The sequence below is a fragment of the Pseudorca crassidens genome, chromosome 4 (assembly GCF_039906515.1).
Source record: "Pseudorca crassidens isolate mPseCra1 chromosome 4, mPseCra1.hap1, whole genome shotgun sequence".
Classification (NCBI taxonomy): domain Eukaryota; kingdom Metazoa; phylum Chordata; class Mammalia; order Artiodactyla; family Delphinidae; genus Pseudorca; species Pseudorca crassidens.
In genome coordinates this window covers 85377373-85397881 of record NC_090299.1, presented here as the reverse complement: position 1 = coordinate 85397881, position 20509 = coordinate 85377373, and the positions used below count along the sequence as shown (strand labels likewise).

Sequence of the window (20509 nt, the reverse complement as noted above, 5' to 3'; positions counted from 1 at the left end):
TGTTTTAAGAAAGTTTAGGGGTATCAGGGGAAGTATCATGGGAGAAAATAATATATAATTTGAGACCTGAGGACAAGTAGGAGTTATTCAGGCATAAAATAGTGGGGAAGAGGAATATTCCAGAAAAACATCTAATAGCCAAAGAGAAAATACATTTGGAGAACTGAAAACCTTTAGTACACCTGGAACATGGAGTTTGTTGGTAGAGTGACAAAAATGAGACTGGATAGTCAAGCAGGGACTAGATTATGAACAGCTTTGTGACTAATATTAGAGTCTAGACTTTATCATAAGGGATATAGGAAACCACTGGAGTTTTTAAAGCAGGAAAATGATTTGACCAGATTTGTATTCAGAAAAGTCATTCTGTCTTTCTTAGTTGGAAGTTAATAGGTAATATGTAAAACTGAAAAATCAAGAAAAAGTACAGACATGTTATTGAGAAAGAAGGGGATAAATATTAGAAGAAATAACTAAAAGAACTGAGGGTGGTTGGTCTTAGGACTTGGGAATCAGGGTAGGGAAGAGTTAGGTCAGGAACTGATTTTTTTTCTTCCTGTAAAAGCCTTGTAGAATGATTTAACTTTCTTAATCTATGTGCAGTGTAGTACAGTGGTTAAGAATATGGATGCTAAGACCAGACTGCCTGGGTTGAATCTTGCCTCCACTATTTATAAATTGCTTAATTTCTCTATGATTAAGTTTTCCTCTCTGTAAAAATGGGAATAACAACAGAACTTATAGAATTTTTGTGAGGATTAAATGAGTTAATACAAATAAAACACTAAAACAGTGCATGGTGTGTAATAAACACTGAGTTTTAGCTGTTATTCTTACATGTCAGCACTGTTCAGGTACTAATATATAAGGAGGATAGACAAATTTACAATCGTGGGGCATTTTTTAAATGTTGCTTTTAGTAATCAAGAGAACAAGCGAACAAAAAAGTCAGAACAGGTATAGAGTTCATCAACATGATTATTAAGATTAATCTAATGCACATATAAGGAATGTTGTATCTAACAACTGTAGAGTACACATTCTTTTCAAGAACCCATGGAACATTTGTAAAATAGACCAAAGAAATTCTCAAATATTAAAGAGTGAAAATTATGTAGATAGTGATGTCTATTCACAATACATTTAAGCTAGAAGTCAACACAAAAGGTAATTGTAAAATTCCTCATAAAATTAGAAATTTAAAAATACACTTCAGATGAACCCATAAGTCAAAAAAAGAATCATGATTAAAATTGGAGAATAGTAATTTAAACTACTATGGATCAAAATTTGGGATGCTGTTAAAGATCAGTTAAAGTTCTACATGTGGGGCTTCCCTGGTGACGCAGTGGTTGAGAGTCCGCCTGCCGATGCAGGGGACACGGGTTCGTGCCCCGGTCCGGGAGGATCCCACATGCCACGGAGTGGCTGGGCCCGTGAGCCATGGCCGCTGAGCCTGCGCGTCCGGAGCCTGTGCTCCGCAACGGGAGAGGCCACAGCAGTGAGACGCCCGCGTACCGCAAAAAAAAAAAAAAAAGTTCTACATGTGTATTTTAGAATAGAAAACCTAAAAATTAAGGAGTTTTTATTTCAGGAAACTCAGGGAAGAAAAATAGAAAAGTAGAATTATTAGCATAGGAAACATTTCAAAAGCCAAGTTCACAGGCAGTGGCCAAGGGCTAGTTCCCATAAGCAGGCTAAAGATCAGGTCTGCTATGTTAACTTTTTCCAGGACATTAAGGATTTGAAACTATGGGGGCTTTGATACACTGCCAGGAGGAGAGTAAATTGGTACATCCACTTTGGAAAACAGTTTGGTGTTATCTAATAGTTAACCCTGCATTTCCTCTCCTAGATATATGTGTTATAGAAACTACTACACTTGTACCATGACACATATATAAGAATACTCAGTCTCATTATTGGTAACTGTCCAAAACTGTAGAATAGGTAAATTATGGTAAATTATCACAATAGAATAGTACAGTATAATAGAATACAACATGAAATGAAAATTAATCAACAGCTACGTTGATATGAATAACTCATAAAAGTATTCAAATGATCCTGTTTATATAAAGTTCCAAAACAGACAAAACTTAAATATATTGTTTAGGAATACACAAATAAGGGTTGTAAGACTATATAATACACTGTTCCATACATACCATAGTAGATGTTCAATAAATATTTCATAAATAAATAAATCGATTTTATCTCTGAAGCAGAAATGGTGAATACCAATTTAAAAAGAAAAGTCTAATAGAGAACAGACTTGTGGTTGCCGTGGGGAAGGGATGGATTGGAAGTTTCGGATTAGCAGACACAAACATATATATAGAATGGTTAAACAACAAGGTCCTACTGTATAGCACGGGGAACTATATTCAATATCCTGTAATAAGCCATGATAGAAAAGAATATAATAAAAGAATATATATATATATGTATAACTGAATCACTTTGCTGTATAGCAGAAACTAACAACATTGTAAGTTAACTATACTTCAATAAAATAAATTTTAAAAAAACGAAGAAAAGTCTAGCTTTTATTATATATTGTAGGGAGTAAGGATGGAAATAGTAAAGATAGCTTTGTTTATAAAGTTTCTTCTTACTAAACAAGAGACCCTTTTTCAGGCTTTTATCTTGACTATCAATAGATGAAATATGGAAATTAAATAAACATCTATGTATTAAACATACATTAAACCAGCATCTGTAAATGTGCATGTGTGTCAATTCCAAAAGAAATATTTGGGCTTCCCTGGTGGCGCAGTGGTTGAGAGTCCACCTGCCGATGCAGGGGACACGGGTTCGTGCCCCGGTCCGGGAAGATCCCACATGCCACGGAGCAGCTAGGCCCGTGAGCCATGGCCGCTGAGCCTGCGCGTCCGGAGCCTGTGCTCCGCAACGGAGAGGCCACAACAGTGAGAGGTCCGCGTACCGGGAAAAAAAAAAAAAAAAAAGCCAAAAGAAATACTTGCAACCCAAGGGGCTCTGGAATTATTTATTTATACTGAACTCATCTTTCAAAATAATTCTGGTGAGAAGCCATTAGAATGCCCCATCTTCAAAAACTAGTATAGCATCAAGTTAATGAATGTTCTTTCAAATAAACTGTTACTATTGACTATTACTATATCTAACTTTTTAAAATTGCCAATGTGTATTTTTTGAAATTCTCATCCTGATACTGCCTTGTGACTGTTAGGATGGATGACTTAACAAGGTCCTTTATATAATTTATCAGCTTTTATATTTAAAATAATGTTTGAAAACTACTTAAGTCATCTAAACTCCAAGAAGGAAACCAAATTTTTGCCTGAGAAATCCTTTTCACAGTGAAAGGCTTTAAGTGGAAGTGGCAAACTCAGATGCCTGTGGTGGCCACCGAGGTAGTAAATGAGAGGAGAAGGATGGGAACTGTGGCAAATCTAGATCACATAGTCCTCCCTCTCTGAACAGGGCAACTCCTACTCAACTCTATAGCCATGAGGGAATGTGGACTGTGGTGCCAAATCTTCTAATTTTTAAAAATATGTCATATATTTGACATTAATTCAGAACTTTTAAGCACTATGCAAGTGATCCAAAACAAGTCTGTGGGCAGGATCTAGCTGCCAGGTTATTAGTTCACAAATGATTTTAAAAGGATATACAATTTTGGTAAAATAATTTTCATTGTGTTTTACATGTAGTCGACAGAGGTACGTTCTTGGAGACACAGCAATGCAGAAGATGGCCAAGTCCCATGTTTTCTTAAGTGGTATGGGTGGTCTTGGTTTGGAAATTGGTAAGCAGTGTTTTTATTCATAATTTTATGTGATGCTTTTGAGCAACATAATTTAAAGAATTTAATTCCTTTCCCTTGTATTATTTTCTATAAAGGAAATTAGATCCAAAACCTTGATCAGGTTCAGTTTTGATTTTGGGTGGGGGGGGAGCTGGGGCAAGAGTATTTCATACTGTTACATTCTTCCACAAGGAACCAGTAATGACTCTCCTGCTTCTCTTTTTGTGATGTTGATAGTTATTAATGATCTTTCTCTGTATCCATTAATTCATTATGGTAGAGCACACATGCACACATTCATAACAGCATGTCTGGAAGCATACACTGAAATTTTAAGAATGATTGTCTCAGTGTGGTTTGATTATGGAAAATTTTTTTTTCTTTTTGTTCATCCATGTTTTCTAAGGAACCTATATTTCTTAGGTAGTAAAAAGTTAAAATTATTCAGAGATTTAACCAAACTCCATGAAGACATATCTAATATACAATTCCTAATATTAAGCTATTCCTTTTTTTTTTTCTTCCCCCTTTATAGCAAAGAATCTTGTTCTTGCAGGGATTAAGGTGAGTAAATGTCCTTGGTAAGAAGAATTGTTTGTTTGTTACGAACTCTTTTTTTTTTCCTCTCATCCGTAGTGGTAATATTAGTTACACTTTGGCCTAATTATTGCTTCTTCATTTAGTAGCAAAATTGTCATAATTCTCTATTTTCCTCCTTTTAAAAAGCTTTTTATTACAGAAAATTTCAAAATTATCCAAAAAAAGAGAATAGTGTTAGCAAAACCCCATGTATCCATCATGCACCTGCAGTTATTAGCTCATAGACAGATTTGTTTCATGTATCTTCTTCCCATTCCCCACTGCCCCCAACTGCCAAATTATTTTAATATCAATCTCAGACATCCTATTATATCATTCTTAAATATTTTACTATAAACCTCTAAAAGATAAGGGTGCCTTTTGAAAACATAACCACAGTATCACTTCCACACCTAAAAACGTTAACAGTTTTTTAAGATCATTGTGATCTTTAAACAGAACTTAGCAACTTAAACAACAGCATTTACCTCAGTTTCTTTGGGGCAGGAATCAGGTGCAACTTAGCAGACTCCTCTGAGGATCTTTCACAAAGCTCCAGTCACCAATATTGGCAGGGCCTGCAGTCATCTTGAGGCTAGGGAAAGGATCTGCTTCCCAAACCTGCCCATGTAGTTATGGATAGGATTCAGTGGCAAGGTTGTGTCGTTCAACTTTCCCACCTCAGTCCCTTGCTGGCTATTAGTCGGAGGTCACCCTCAGTTCCTTGCCATGTGGCCCTCTTCATAGGGCAGCTCACAATATGGCAGCTTGTTCCATCGGAGTAAGCAAGCAAAAGACAAGAAAGGGAGGGGCTTCCCTGGTGGCGCAGTGGTTGAGAGTCCGCCTGCCGATGCAGGGGACACGGGTTCGTGCCCCGGTCCGGGAAGATCCCACATGCCGCGGAGCGGCTGGGCCCATGAGCCATGGCCACTGAGCCTGCGTGTCCGGAGCCTGTGCTCCGCAACGGGAGAGGCCACAACAGTGAGAGGCCCGCATACTGCAAAAAAAAAAAGGGAATGTGCTAGCAAGATAAATCGCAGTCTTTTGTAACCTAATCTCAGAAGTGACATTCCATCACCTATGCTGTAGTCCTTAAAAGCAAGTCACTAGGAGGAGACAGGATTGCACAAAGGCCTGAATATCAGGAAGTGGGAATCATTGGGTTATCTTTGAAGCCTGCCTACCACAATCGTCAAGTATCTAGTTAGAGTCCATATTTTCCCAGTCGTCTAAAGAAAGAATTTTTCTTAAATTTGTTTTGTTCTAATCAGGATCCAAGTAAAGTCCATATACTGGACTTGGTTTCTTTGAATCAATAGGTTTCCCTTCCCTGATTCTTTTTCTTTCTTTCAGTTTACTTTTTAAAGAAATCAGGTCATTTTTCACGTGTACCTCCATCTCTGTATTTCTTATAAACTGGTCATTATATCCAGAGAATCAGATTCAGATTTGATTCTTTTGGCACTACTGCTTCACAAGTGATATTGTGTTCTCCCATCAGGAGGAAATAATATTCTGTTATCTTTTTTTGTGATTATTACTACCTATTAATGATCACTGCCTAGATCATTATTTTATTGGGGCTGTGATATTCTATTTCTGTCATTTCTATTTCATTTATTAATGGGAATAATATTTTAGAAAAATTTCCATTCATCACTTGTTTGGTTTCGCTACATATAATTAGTACATGTGTAAAAGGCAAGATAAATACTTGATTTTCCCCCTTTATTTACTACTTTTCAAAATCACTGGTTTTCTCTGATCCCTCAACAGTGACAGGTGAAACTTGGGTGGTATGTGTGTGTGAATATCATGATGGATTTAAACGTATTTGATGTGTTTTGAGTCATTGATGCTCAGATTGTTTCATCTTTGCTTTGGGGGTACTTCTTGAAGTCCTTGAGTCCTTTTGACACTACCCCAGTATTCTTTGGTTGTCACTGCCTGTAAAGTCTTACCAGTGGACAGAGCTAGAACATTCATTGTGAATGAACACTGAAATTTCTGAGTTTCAAGTTTAGGATTACAGGGTACTTACTTATTTACTTCTTAGATTTTATATTTGTCTCTCTTCTCTTACTATAAGGTTTTGGGTCTTAATGACATGAACCTGATTACTTATTTGCTTTATCCTATATTATATCCTGTTATATCTATGACATAGTTTTGGAATAACAGTTCCAGCATTATTAATAACAATATGATTATTGAAAACAGTTTAAGATAAATTGTTTTATCCTTAGTGTCCCATCTGGATTTGGCAGACAAATTAACTGCTTTCTTAAGTCACTTTAAATAATTCCTTTGTGTAATTATGCAACAAATTCAAATAGATAGTTTTGTCCATTTATTCATTTTACTTTGGATTTTTAGGGATTGCTTTTTTAATTTGATTTAGTTTTATTATTATATGAGACATATAATTCAAAGTCAAATTTATAAAGCAAAGTATATTCAGGTAAGTCTAGCATCTCTCTACCCTATTTCCTCCTTCCCTTATTAGATTGCCTTCTTTTTTTAATCTGTTTTTAAATATAAGCAAATATATACATATAGACATGCAAATCTGTATGTGTGTATGTACATATTTATCCCCACCTGCCTTTCTTAGGTAAAGTGCCATACTTCTACCTTGCTTTTTATCACATACCAGCATATCCTGGTATTACTCCATAGTGATAAATATATTTTTTCACTTATTTTTTTCATAGCTGCATGAATATATGTTGTGTTGATGTATCATACGTAATTATACCCAGTTCCTCATTGGTGGACATTTTGATTATTTTCAGTCTGTTGCTATTACACATAGTGCTGCAGCTAAGAGTCTTGTACATATGTATTTTTGTATTATTTCCAGTGTGTCTTTGTGATAGATTCTTAAAAGTGGGATTGCTGTGTCAAAGGAGAAATGTACTTGTCATTTTGCTAAAGAATGCCAATTTTTTTTCCTTTGAGGTTTTGTGCTACTTCATATTCCCACCAGTAATGTATGAGAATGCCTGATTTACTTCACTCTCACCAATTTGGATTTATGCCATTCTGATGAATGAGAAAAGGTGTTTCATTCTTGAGCAAGGTTGAACATGCTTCAATATTTTAAAGGGCCCTATGTATTTCTTTTTCAGTATACTCTGTGTTCATGTACCTTGCCCCTTTTTCTATAAGATTTGTGGCTTGAAATATAAGTTAAAAATATATTTTCCAGTTAGTCAGTTTTCTTTCTTACTTAGAACATGACCGTTTGGAAATGTTAGTTTATGTGAATTTTTAAAATCTTTGTATATATGTTGATCTGTATAATGTGCTACTTTTCTAAACTTAAATTCTCTTACTGTTTTTTAAAGTAGTTTTTCACATAGCATAAAGGCACCCTGGTGATGTAAGTGCATGGTAATATGCCTAATTTATTCATTTTTTTAAAGTCAACTAGGGTTCAGTACTATCTGAAAAATAAAGTACATATACACACACCTACAGCAAGCATATAGTATATCTATTTGGAATTACAATATTACCATCATATTAATTATTTTTTACTTAATTAATTGAGAATTGTTATTGATAAATGTCATAAGTGGAAAGTATTATTCTTATTGTCATCAGTATACAACTATCGTTACATGAACGTCTCTGTAACTTGGAATTACAATTTTACTGTGTTAAGTAATCAAAACACTGCTTTTAACATTTGTCTTATCTCACTTCACAGTTGACAGTTGAATAATGAAGCTATATTCAAGTTAATGTAACAGTAATCTCTACCAAAAAAATCATATACCAGCATTAAAAAATTATTTTGCGTTATAAAAAAAAATAAAGTAGTTTTTCCATGAACTTTTTTGGGTTTCCAGATGTATATAGTCATATCATCTGTGAATGGATCTAACTTTATAACCTTTCCAATTACTAGGACTTTAATTACTTTCTATTGTCTAATTAGATAATTCTTCCAAGTCAGTGTAAATAGTATTGGAAATAGTGAGCATCCTTGTCTTACTCCTGACTTTAACAGATAGTTTTCTCTTTTTTGAAGGCACTTACAATTCATGATACAGAAGAATGCCAAGCATGGGATCTAGGAACCAACTTCTTTCTCTGTGAAGATGATGTTGTTAGTATGAGAAACAGGTGAAGATAAGATATTTTGATGTATTATCATAGGATTTTTTTTTCTTACTGTTGTAGTTACTTAGAATATTTTCTGTATCCAGAACACCAGTTCAATCATAGTTGTTTAACTCATAACCATAAATTCACTCTACTGTAGATAAGTAAGTGTTGACATTTAATTATTTATATTTGTCAAAAATTTAATACATTCACATTGCTACCTAGAAATGCATTTATTTAAGATTGTTTAAGTAGGTCTTTATTATTACTGAATCATTAAGAGCCTTAAGGAGCATTGACCTATAAGGGTACACTTTGAGATTATGTGACTTACTATGGAATATGACAGTGTGCTACATCTCAAGATTGTATAGTAAAAATAAGTTTTAACTTCTTTTATTCCTCTCCAGTTTAAATTCCCATGAAACTTTGTAACATTCACGTTCTTCTGATGTCATCAAAGTGTCCAAGTTTGAAAGATTGAGTATATTTATTGAACAAAAGAGTAGTAAAAGTCTTTTTTCTTTTTCTTTTCTTGTTTTAGGGCTGAAGCTGTACTTCAACGTATTGCAGAATTAAATCCATATGTTCATGTCACATCATCTTCTATTCCTTTAAATGAAACTACCAATCTTTCCTTCTTACATAAATACCAGGTTGGTACTCCATTTTATATTAGATGTTATTGACAGACTCCAAGGCAAATCATTATGTATTAATATAGTATAACTAATTTAACCTAGTCTGTTGAGCAGCTCAAAAAATTTCAGGTAAAAAGACTTAGACTAATACATTTCAAGTGCTTCGTTTTAGGGAAAGGGCCTAGTAACCACTCACAAAGTAAATATATTGGTCAGCTATTTTCACAGTAATGTACATGAAAAACTACCCAAATTTAGTGGTTTATAGCAACATGTATTTCTTTCTCATGCATCTGCATGTCAGTTTGAGTTCTGCTGTTCTAGGCTAAACTTGAACTCCACAATCTGGGTTCTGGTCCGTGTACCTCTCTTCTGGGACCAAGAGGCTACCTAAGACATGGTCTCATAGCAATAGCAGAAATGCAAAGGAGTGAGTGTAACCATTCAAACACATTTTAAGCCTCTGTTTGTGTTGCTTCCATTAATAGTCTGTTGGCCAAAGCAGGTCACATGGACAAACCCAAAGTGAAGGAGCAGGAAAGCACACTATACTCTTCCTAAGGCCATGGGCAGAGAGTAATGTATAACCCAGGAACAAGGAAGTAAATAATGTGGACCAACAATTCAGTGTAAGTCAGGTAACAAATAAAAACAAAATTTCTCAGCACCTTGAAAGTTCTAAAAGTGACTAGATTGACCCTGATTTTCCCTGTGATTAAATTATGATGTTATCCATCGTCTAGGGAAAAGCACTCCTGTGTTTCTTTAAGATCTCAATACTTCTGGCACTTGTGTGACTATATGCATGTGGGTTTTCCCCCCAACACCATCAAACAATTCTCCAACTCTCTGGACACCTAGCTTGGTGTCCTACAGTTTAATCCAGTTCTGATACTGTCTGCCTGGAGAAATAGTGTTAGATTCCACAGGTTAAGGGCTCAGTCCCACAAGAACCCACACCCTCCAACCCCTTTATGACTCCAATTTCAAGTCCAGGTTGTTACCTGTGCTTCTGAGGACTGGCTATAAATCAGAGGTTTCCACATCCCCTTCCTCAGGTTCAATTAATTTGCCAGAGCAGCGCACAGACTCAGGAAAAGAGTTTACTTACTAGATCACCAGTTTTTTGTAAAAGGCTATAACTCAAGAACTGCCAGATAGAAGAGATTCATAGGTCAAGGTATAGGGAAAGGGTTGCCAAGCTCCCATGCCCTCTCCAGGTATGCCATGTTCACAAACTTGGAAGCTCTCTTAAGCTCCTGGTTCAGGGATTTTTGTGGAGGCTTCATTATGTAAGCATGAATGAGTAACACATTGGCCGTTGGTGATTAAGTCAGTCTCCAGCCCCAGAGGTCTGGGAGATAGGGCTGAAAGTTCTGAACCTCACATCCTAAGGTTGGTTCCTCTAACAACCAGCCCCCATCCTTAGGGGCTTTCCAAAAGCCCCTCATTAACATAAACTCAGGTGTGGCTGAAAGGGCTTGTTATGAATAACAAGACATTCACTTCATCTTTATCACTCTGAAGCTATTTCAGGAAATAGGACAAAACTAAATATTATAACAAAAGATGCACCTATAGCTCTTATATAGGAAATTACAAGTGTGGTAGGAGCTATGTGGCAGGAACCTTGGATGAAGACCAAAATATATATTTCTTACTATAATCATAATATCACACCCACTTAAAAATCAGTGTAGACTTCCATTCTTGACTGGATAGCTTGAAATCCATCCTGCTACAGAGATGCTTCATAGACTGTCTACAATAGAATTGCTTAATAGACTTCCTTTTCAATGATTACATGAGGTCAGAATATGTAAGGGAGGTGCTCAGAGACCAAAAATGAATAGGTAGCTAACAGAAGACCAGTTAACTGTTGGCTGTGGTCATTTTCAGGGACAGGGTTTGCCTGTATCAGTAACCACATTTCTTGTGAATTAATGGTCACACAAAAACGATAAATATTTGTCTATATGTGATGGAAAAGTGTAATTGAGACATACCACCTTTTGTAACTCTCTGGAACCTCAGAAAGCTACACCCTTAACGAAAGGGTGTAGGAGAACAATCTTTGCCCATCAGAACAAGAAGCTTGTCTGTTTTCTTTTGAGCTCTGAATAAAAAAAAAAATCTTCTCTGGGAGTTCATAACAATAGGCCTTCTCTGGGAGTTCATAACAATAGGCCTGCCCTCACATAAGTTTGGAGTAAACTTTATAATCCGTTGTATTCTAAAATTTCGCAAGCTGAGAACTTAACATAAAACATAGTACTGCCCCTGTCCACCTCCCTGTGGCTGCCCGGCTGGCCGAAAAGTTTCTCCAGGTGCAGAATTCCGGTCTTCGTGACCACCAGCGCGAGTGTGCGCACCAGTCAGGAGCCAGCCTGCCCGATGGCCCGGGGAAATGGATATATCAGAAACTGAAGCAAGAAGGTACTCGGCAGAGGGTGGAATCAAGATGGTGGACTAGGAGGATGCAGAATTCGTGTCTCTGCACAACTAGGGCACCTACCAAGCACCTGTGGTGGACCACGGACATATATGAGGACGGGAGGAAGCCCCACAGACTGGGTCCTAAGCAAAGGCCCCGCCCCACGCTTGAACGTCACCCTGCCTAAGCCCCGCCCCCAAGGCCTTTTCCAGCTGTGTGGGTCCTGAGCCTAGGCCCGGCCCCATGCTCAAACGTCACCCCCCGCACCAGCCTAGGTCCCGCCCCACCCTAACCCCACGCCTGCCTAAGTTCCATCCCTGCCTAAACTCCGACCCCATAGCCACGGCTATTTTTTTTCTTCATTTTTTTCCTCTCTTCCTTTTTCCTCTTTTAGATTGAAGTTCTATTCTACCTTGTTGATTCACTGTTGTTCATTCATTTATATTTTATTTTTCCTAATCTTTTATTTTTCTAATTTTATTTTATTCTTTATACTTGTTATTGTTCTCTTCTTTTGGCTTGTTCCCCTGCCCCGCCCCTTTCTTTTTCTGTTATGGTTTTATTTTACCTTCTGGCAGTTGTTTCAATTATATTTTTATTTTTCCTAATATATTTTTTATCTTTCTAAATTTATTTTGTTTTTTATTCTTTGATATTGTACTGCTTTTTAATCTTTCTTTTTTTTCTTTCCTTTTTTTTTTTTTTTGCCACGCCCTGCAGCTTGCAGGATCTTGGTTCCTATTTCAGAGGTTGGGCCCGAGCTCCTGTGGTGCGAGCTCTGAGTCCAAACCACTGGACTAACAGAGAACCTCAAACCCCAGGGTATATTAATCGGAGTGAGGCCTCCCGGAGGTTCTAATCTCAGCACCAAGACCCTGCTCTATCCAACTGCCTGCAAACTCCAGTGTTGGAACGCCTCAGGCCAAACAACCAGTAAGACAGGAATACAACCCCACCCAACAAAAAAAAAAAAAAAAAAATGACAAAAAAATGTGTTACAGATGAAGGAGCATGGTAAAAACCTACAATACTAACTAAATGAAGACAAAATAGGCAACCTACCTGAAAAAGAATTCAGAGTAATGATAGTAAAGATGATCCAAAATCTCAGAAACAGAATGGTGAAAATACAAGAAACATTTAACAAGGGTCTAGAAAAACTAAAGAGCAAACAAACAGTGATGAACAACACAATTACTGAAATTAAAAATACTCTAGAAGGAATCAATAGCAGAATAACTGAGGCAGAAGAACAGATAAGTGAGCTGGAAGATAAAATGGTGAAAATAACTGCCAGGGAGCAAAATAAAGAAAAATGAGTGAAAAGAATTGAGGACAGTCTCAGAGACCTCTGGGACAACATTAAACACACCAACATTTGAATTATAGGGGTCCCAGAAGAAGAAGAGAAAAAGAAAGGGTCTGAGAAAATATTTGAAGACTATAGTTGAAAACTTCCCTAACATGAAAAAGGAAATAGTCAAGTCCAGGAACCTCAGAGAGTCCCATACAGGATAAACCCAAAGAGAAACACACCGAGACACATATTAATCAAACTATCAGAAATTAGGTACAAAGAAAAAATATTAAAAGCAGCAAGGGAAAAGCAACAAATAACATAGAAGGGAATCCCCATAAGGTTAACAGCTGATCTTTCAGCAGAAACTCTGCAAGCCAGAAGGGAGTGGCAGGACATATTTAAAGTGATGAAGGAGAAAAACCTACAACCAAGATTACTCTACCCAGCAAGGATCTCATTCAGTTTCAACAGAAAAATTAAAACCTTTATAGAGAAGCAAAAGGTAAGAGAATACAGCAAACCAAACCAGCTTTACAACAAATGCTAAAGGAAAGTCTCTAGGCAGGAAACACAAGAGAAGGAAAAGACCTACAATAACAAACACAGAACAATTAAGAAAATGGCAGTAGGAACATATTGATAACTACCTTAAATGTAAATGGATTAAATGCTCCAACCAAAAGATATAGACTGGCTGAATGGATACAAAAACAATATGCTGACTACCAGGGACCCACTTCAGACCTAGGAACACATACAGACTGAAAGTGAGGGGATGGAAAAAGATATTCCATGCAAATGGAAATCAAAAGAAAGCTGAGTAGCAATCCTCATATCCACAAAATAGACTTGAAAATAAGACTATTACAAGAGACAAAGAAGGACACTACATAATGATCAAGGGGTCAATCCAAGAAGATATAAGAATTGTAAATATTTATGCGCCCAGCATAGGAGCACCTCAATACATAAGCCAAATGCTAACAGCTGTGAAAGGGGAAATCAACAGTAACACAATCATAGTAGGGGATATTTATACCCCACTTTCACCAATGGACAGATCATCCAAAATGAAAATAAATAAGGAAACACAAGCTTTAAATGATACATTAAAGAAGATAGACCTAATATTTATTGGAAATTCCATCCAAAAACAACAGAATACACTTCTCAAGTGCTCATGGAACATTCTCCAGGATAGACCATATCTTGGGTCACAAATCAAGCCTTGGTAAATTTAAGAATATTGAAATTGTATCAAATGTCTTTTCGGACCACAATGGCATGAGACTAGATATCAATTACAGGAAAAAAAAAACTAAAAAATACAAACACGTGAGGAGGCTAAACAGTATGCTACTAAATAACCAAGTGACGACGACCCAAAACCTATGGGATGGAACAAAAGCAGTTCTAAGGGGAAGTTTATGGCAATACAATCCTACCTCAAGAAACAAGAAAAATCTCAAACAGCCTAACCTTACACCTAAAGCAATTAGAGGAAGAAGAAGAAAAAAACCCAAAGTTAGCAGAAGGAAAGAAATCATAAAGATCAGATCCAAAAAGAAATGAAAAAGAAGTGAAGAAAACAATAGCAAAGATCAGTAAAACAAAGAGCTGGTTATTTGAGAAGATAAATAAAATTGATAAACTGTTAGCCAAACTCATCAAGAAAAAAAGGGAGAAGACTCAAATCAATAGAATTAGAAATGAAAAGGAGAAGTATCAACTGACACTGAAGAAATACAAAGGATCATGAGAGATTACTACAAGCCATTATATGCCAATAAAATGGACAACCTGGAAAAAGGAAAAATTCTTACAAAAGTAACAACCTTCCGTGACTGAACCAGGAAGAAATAGAAAATATAAACAATCTAATCACAAGCCCTGAAAATGAAATTGTGATTAAAATTTTTCCAACAAACAAAAGTTCAGGACCAGATGGCTTCACAGGTGAATTCTATCAAACATTTAGAGACGAGCTAATACCTATCCTTCTCAAACTCTTCCAAAATATAGCACAGGGAGGAACACTCCCAAACTCATTCTTTGAGGCTACCATCACCCTGATTCCAAAACCAGACAAAGATGTCACAAAAGAAGAAAACTATAGGCCATTATCACCGATGAACATAGGTGCAAAAATCCTCAAAAAATACTAGCAAAAAGAATCCAGCAGAACATTAAAAGGATCATACACGATGATCAAGTGGGGTTTATCCCAGGAATGCAAGGATTCTTCAATATATGCAAATCAATCAATGTGATAAACCATATTAACAAATTGAAGGAGAAAAACCATATGATCATCTCAATAGATGGAGAGGGCTTCCCTGGTGGCGCAGTGGTTGAGAGTCCGCCTGCCAATGCAGGGGACACGGTGTCCCGGTCCGGGAGGATCCCACATGCCGTGGAGCGGCTGGGCCCATGAGCCATGGCCGCTGAGCCTGCGTGTCCGGAGCCTGTTGCTCCACAACGGGAGAGGCCACAACAGTGAGAAGCCTGCGTATCGCAAAAAAAAAAAAAAAAGAAAAAAATAGATGGAGGAAAAGCTTTCAACAAAGTTCAACATGCATTTATGATAAAAACTCTCCAGGAAAAAAAAAAAAAAAAAAAAAACCTCTCCAGAAAGTGGGCATAGAGGGAACCTACCTCAACATAATAAAGACCATGTAGGACAAACCCACAGCCAACATTGATCTCAATGGTGAAACACTGGAACCATTTCCACTAAGATCAGGAACAAGAAAAGGTTGCCCACTCGCACCAGTTATTCAACTTAGTTTTGGAAATTTTAGCCACAGCTATCAGAGAAGAAAAAGAAATAACAGGAATCCAAATCGGAAAAGAAGTAAAACTGTCACTGTTTGCATATGACATGATACTATACATAGAGAATCCTAAAGATGCTACCAGAAAACTACTAGAGCTAATCAATGAATTTGGTAAAGTAGCAGGATACAAAATTAATGCACAGAAATCTCTTGCATTCCTATACGCTAATGATGAAAAATCTGAAAGAGAAATTAAGGAAACACTCCCATTCACCATTGCAACGAAAAGAATAAAATACCAGGAATAAACCTACCTAAGGAGACAAAAGACCTGTATGCAGAAAATTATAAGACACTGATGAAAGAAATTAAAAATGATACAAACAGATGGAGAGATATACCATGTTCTTGGATTGGAAGAATCAACATTGTGAAAATGACTACTTCCCAAAGCAATCTACACATTCAGTGCAATCCCTATCAAACTACCACTGGCATTTTTCATAGAACTAGAACAAAAAAATTTCACAATTTGTATGGAAACACAAAAGACCCCGAATAGCCAAAGCAGTCTTGAGAAATAAAAACGGAGCTGGAGGAATTAGTTTCCCTGACCTCAGACTATACTACAAAGGTACAGTAATCAAGGCAGTATGGTACTGGCCAATAACAGAAATATAGATCAATGGAACAAGATAGAAAGCCTAGAGGTAAATCTATGCACATATGGTCACCTTATCTTTGATAAAGGAGGCAAGAATATACAGTGGAGAAAAGACAACCTCTTCAATAAGTGGTGCTGGGAATACTAGACAGCTGCATATAGAAGAATGAAATTAGAACAGTTCCTAACATCATACACAAAAATAAGTTCAAAATGGATTAAAGACCTAAATATAAGGCCAGACACTATAAAATTCTTAGAGGAAAACATACGCAGAACACTCTATGATGTAAGTCACAGCAAGATCCTTTTTGACCCCACCTCTTTGAGAAATGGAAATAAAAACAAAAATAAACAAATGGGACCTAATGGAACTTAAAAGCTTTTGCACAGCAAAGGAAAACATAAGACGAAAAGACAACTCTCAGAATGGGAGAAAATATTTGCAAATAAAGCAACTGACAAAGGATTAATCTCCAAAATATACAAGCAGCTCATGCAGCTCAATATCAAAAAAACAACCCTATCCCAAAATGGGCAGAAGACCTAAATAGATATTTCTGCAAAGATATACAGATTGCCAACAAACACATGAAAGGATGCTCAACATTACTAATCATTAGAGAAATGCAAATCAAAAGTACAATGAGCTATCACCTCACACTGGTGAGAATGGCCATCATCAAAAAAATCTACAGACATTAAATGTTGGAGAGGGTGTGGAGAAAAGGGAACCCTCTTGCACTGTTGGTGGGAATATAAATTGATACAGCCACTATGGAGAACAGTATGGAGGTTCCTTAAAAAACTAAAAATAGAACTACCATATGAGCCAGCAGTCCCACTACTGGGCGTATACCCTGAGAAAACCATAGTTCAAAAAGGGTCATGTACCACAGTGTTCATTGCAGCTCTATTTACACTATCCAGGACATGGAAGCACCCTAAGTGTCCCTCAACAGATGAATGGATAAAGACGTGGCACATACATACAATGGAATATTACTCAGCCATAAAAAGAAACGAAATTGAGTTGTTTGTAGTGAGGTGGATGGACCTAGTGTTTGTCATACTGAGTGAACTCTAATGTGTGACTGTAAGTCTAGTGCATCATTAACCTAAGGACCTCACCATTTGGAAGTTACAGTTTTCTCCATCAGCTTCCCTTATCCTTTTTGGTCTGGCTCTTTTCCTTAAACTGTGGAAACGTCTTTCTTTCAAGTTGCTTTTGTTGCAGAGTTAAGCAAATGGCTGTTAGCAGCTGTGGTAAAAAAAAAAATCCACAGAATACCCCAGCTGTTCATCTGCTTCTCAGAAAAATGTACTTTGTGTATTTTTTTGTAAAACAAAGCTTTTTCCAGTGTCAGTGGTGGAAATGTCACAGAAATTGAGCATTGGTAGTTCAGAATTTATAGTTTCACCAGAGAGAAAAAAAGAAAGACAAGCCAGCAAGAAAAGATTTGGTAAATATTGAAGATTCTACATCTCAACACAAGTTGGTGTCCCATTCCCTAATTCCATCTCTAGATTCATCCATAGACCATGGGCCCTTGTCAGCCAATTCATTGCCTTCTTAACTATTAAAGTAACATTTCTTTCTTACATAAGGGGTGAGAGAAGTTGGTTGATAATTTCTTTTATGCTGTTTCCAACCACTGCCCAAGTTAATGATTTCCCAGGATTATGAATAATTCAGAATGTTATTCCAGCTTTTTTAAAAAATGGTTTATATGGAAATGAATTGGTTTTCAAATAGAATTAAATCAGAATTTTGGGGCATTTTCTTCGGTTGATTCAGAATGAGATTTATGGTTGTGGTTAAATATAGGATGGTTATTATTTAAGACAGTTCCTGGTTATGTAGATGGAATATCAAATACACCTTACAAAACTGACTTGCATTAGTTACAATCTATGACTACCCAGTTGGACTGGTTTTGGTATATTCACCTTTTATAGAGAAGAGGCACTGTGGAAGACTGTCATTGATATAGTACAACTTTGGAGACAGAGAGCAGTAAGTTTAAGAAAAGTTAGGTTATCAGCCCTTAAATTTGTACCTTTTTCAAATTTTCACCCTAAACTCTTATTTCTGATTTGTATTATGGTATAGTTTTTGCCATATAGGTGTCTCTGAGTGAATTGTTGCTATGTTATTTTCATTCAAAGCATATTTTGTGAATGTCCGATCAGTAATTTTTTGTGTATAACATATTTGAGATGATTGTTATGTCTTGAAACAAGTGTGATTGAGAAAGCTGTGAAGTTGCCTTGTGATTTTAAAGATTTTAAGTCTTGATTTTAATTCTATGCACATTATCATGTAGACTTGCCTGCATCCAGGAGATTATATTGAATAACTTCTTAAGGCCTCTTTTAGCCTAATGAGTGAATGAATTATACAGGGTTTAGAATTTGAAAAAGACAGTAAACTATCTTGTACACAATAAATATCTTCACACACACACACACACACACACACACACACACACACACACACACACACACACACACACACACAAAGCGTAGTACTAAGCTGGTGATATGCTGGAATGCCAGACAGAAACAGAAGATCTAGAGGCATATACCCTCAACCAGGCCACAGTATATTCTAATATGTAAAGCTCCTATGAGGTGGTGTTCATAATACAAAATAATAAGACAGGAAAAAGCAGTTCAGCATGATCAAGAGTCAGTGGATATAACAAACAATAGAATTAAACCTCCAAGAATTTCAGACAATAGAATTATTGGATAGGGACTATAAAATATAGATGTTCAAACAGACTAAATCTTACAAGAAGGGATTAAATATACAACAGGAAAATAAGACACTATTGAAAGCAATCAGGCAGATATAACCAAATAGAACTTTTAGAAATGAAAAATATAGTCCTAAAAATTAAAACAATGAATATATTAAACAGTGGATAGATACAACTGGAATAAGAATTAATAAATCTAAAGATAGAGCTGAGGAGATTCGTGAAACCACAGGGACTTCCCTGGTGGTGCAGTGGATAAGAATCCACCTTCCAGTGCAGGGGACAGGGGTTTGAGCCCTGGTCCGGGAAGATCCCACATGCTGCAGAGTATCTAAGCCCGTGCACCACAATTACTGAGCCTGTGCTCTAGAGCCCATGTGCCACAACTGCTGAGCCCGCGTGCTGCAACTACTGAAGCCCCCACGCCTAGAGCCCGTGCTCTGCAAGAAGAGAAGCTACCACAATGAGAAGCCTGCATACAGCAACAAAGAGTGACCTCTGCTTGCCACAGCTAGAGAAAGCCCACGCACAGCAACGAAGACCCAATGCAGCCAAAATAAATAAATAAATAGAATTAAATCTAAAAATAAAAACTACAGCTCACAGTAATAAGAGAATATACTAAAGAGAAATTAAAAGAAATGAGAGCTTGAATAAAAAGGTCTAATTCGTGAGATTGGACTTCTAGAAAAAGGCATATTCAAATTATGGTTGAGAATTTTCTAGCATTGATGAAACACAAATTAGACTCAGTATGTACTGGGTCTAATAGGATTTGATTTTACCCTAATTGCAAGCCAGTAAGTTAGCCTGTTACAGTTTCATGGATGCTGGCAGAAAACATGAGATTCCTGGATCAGAGACTAAGGACTTTATTACTTAGAGCATGGTAAATGTGTGAGCATGATATTTGCCTTGTTTCCTCCTGCATTCCTCCAAATCCCACCTGTGCAGTGCAGAGGGCTCAGCGGATGCCTGCACATGTAGTGGGTTCCTTTAGAGGAAAGGAACATTGAGCTTGGGGAACTTGCTGTTTTATAGCAAGCAGTGAACAAGCTTGCTCTTTGTCCCAGAGGGAGACATTACCTCATTTCTCAAGTTTGCACAAGGCAAATACAATCCTGAGAAACAGCCCACGTAAAGAATGGTCAGAGCCTTGCATTCGTGGCATACCCAGTGAGAGATATATAAACAGTAAGAGATCCATGGAGGATTACCGCTCTGTAGGAATCACACCCTATTCTAAGCTAGATAAACTAAATCCATACCTGGTTATTTGTAGTGAAACTGAGTTATCCATTTCATGGAAACCAGCAGTAAGGAAAGCTCTGGACTGAGCGTGTCAACCTGCTTTTGCCACTTGATAGATAAATGACCCTAAGAAAATATTTGACCTTTATGAGTTTAAGTTAGCTATGATAAAATCTAATTTTAAAA

The 20509-nt window shown here is 36.8% G+C and overlaps 1 protein-coding gene across 3 annotated transcripts in view; it reads left to right on the top strand.

The window, feature by feature from the left end:
• Nucleotides 1-20509, top strand: part of UBA6 (ubiquitin like modifier activating enzyme 6) — an 80097-nt gene that overhangs the window by 13837 nt on the left and 45751 nt on the right. For 2 of the 3 annotated variants that reach the window (XM_067736176.1, XM_067736177.1), the window contains exons 3-6: nucleotides 3702-3796; nucleotides 4332-4360; nucleotides 8415-8509; nucleotides 9036-9147. In XM_067736176.1, the coding sequence (XP_067592277.1) occupies nucleotides 3702-3796; nucleotides 4332-4360; nucleotides 8415-8509; nucleotides 9036-9147 (331 nt within the window). The remainder of the gene's footprint in view (nucleotides 1-3701; nucleotides 3797-4331; nucleotides 4361-8414; nucleotides 8510-9035; nucleotides 9148-20509) is intronic. The other variant, XM_067736178.1, reaches the window with a different exon arrangement.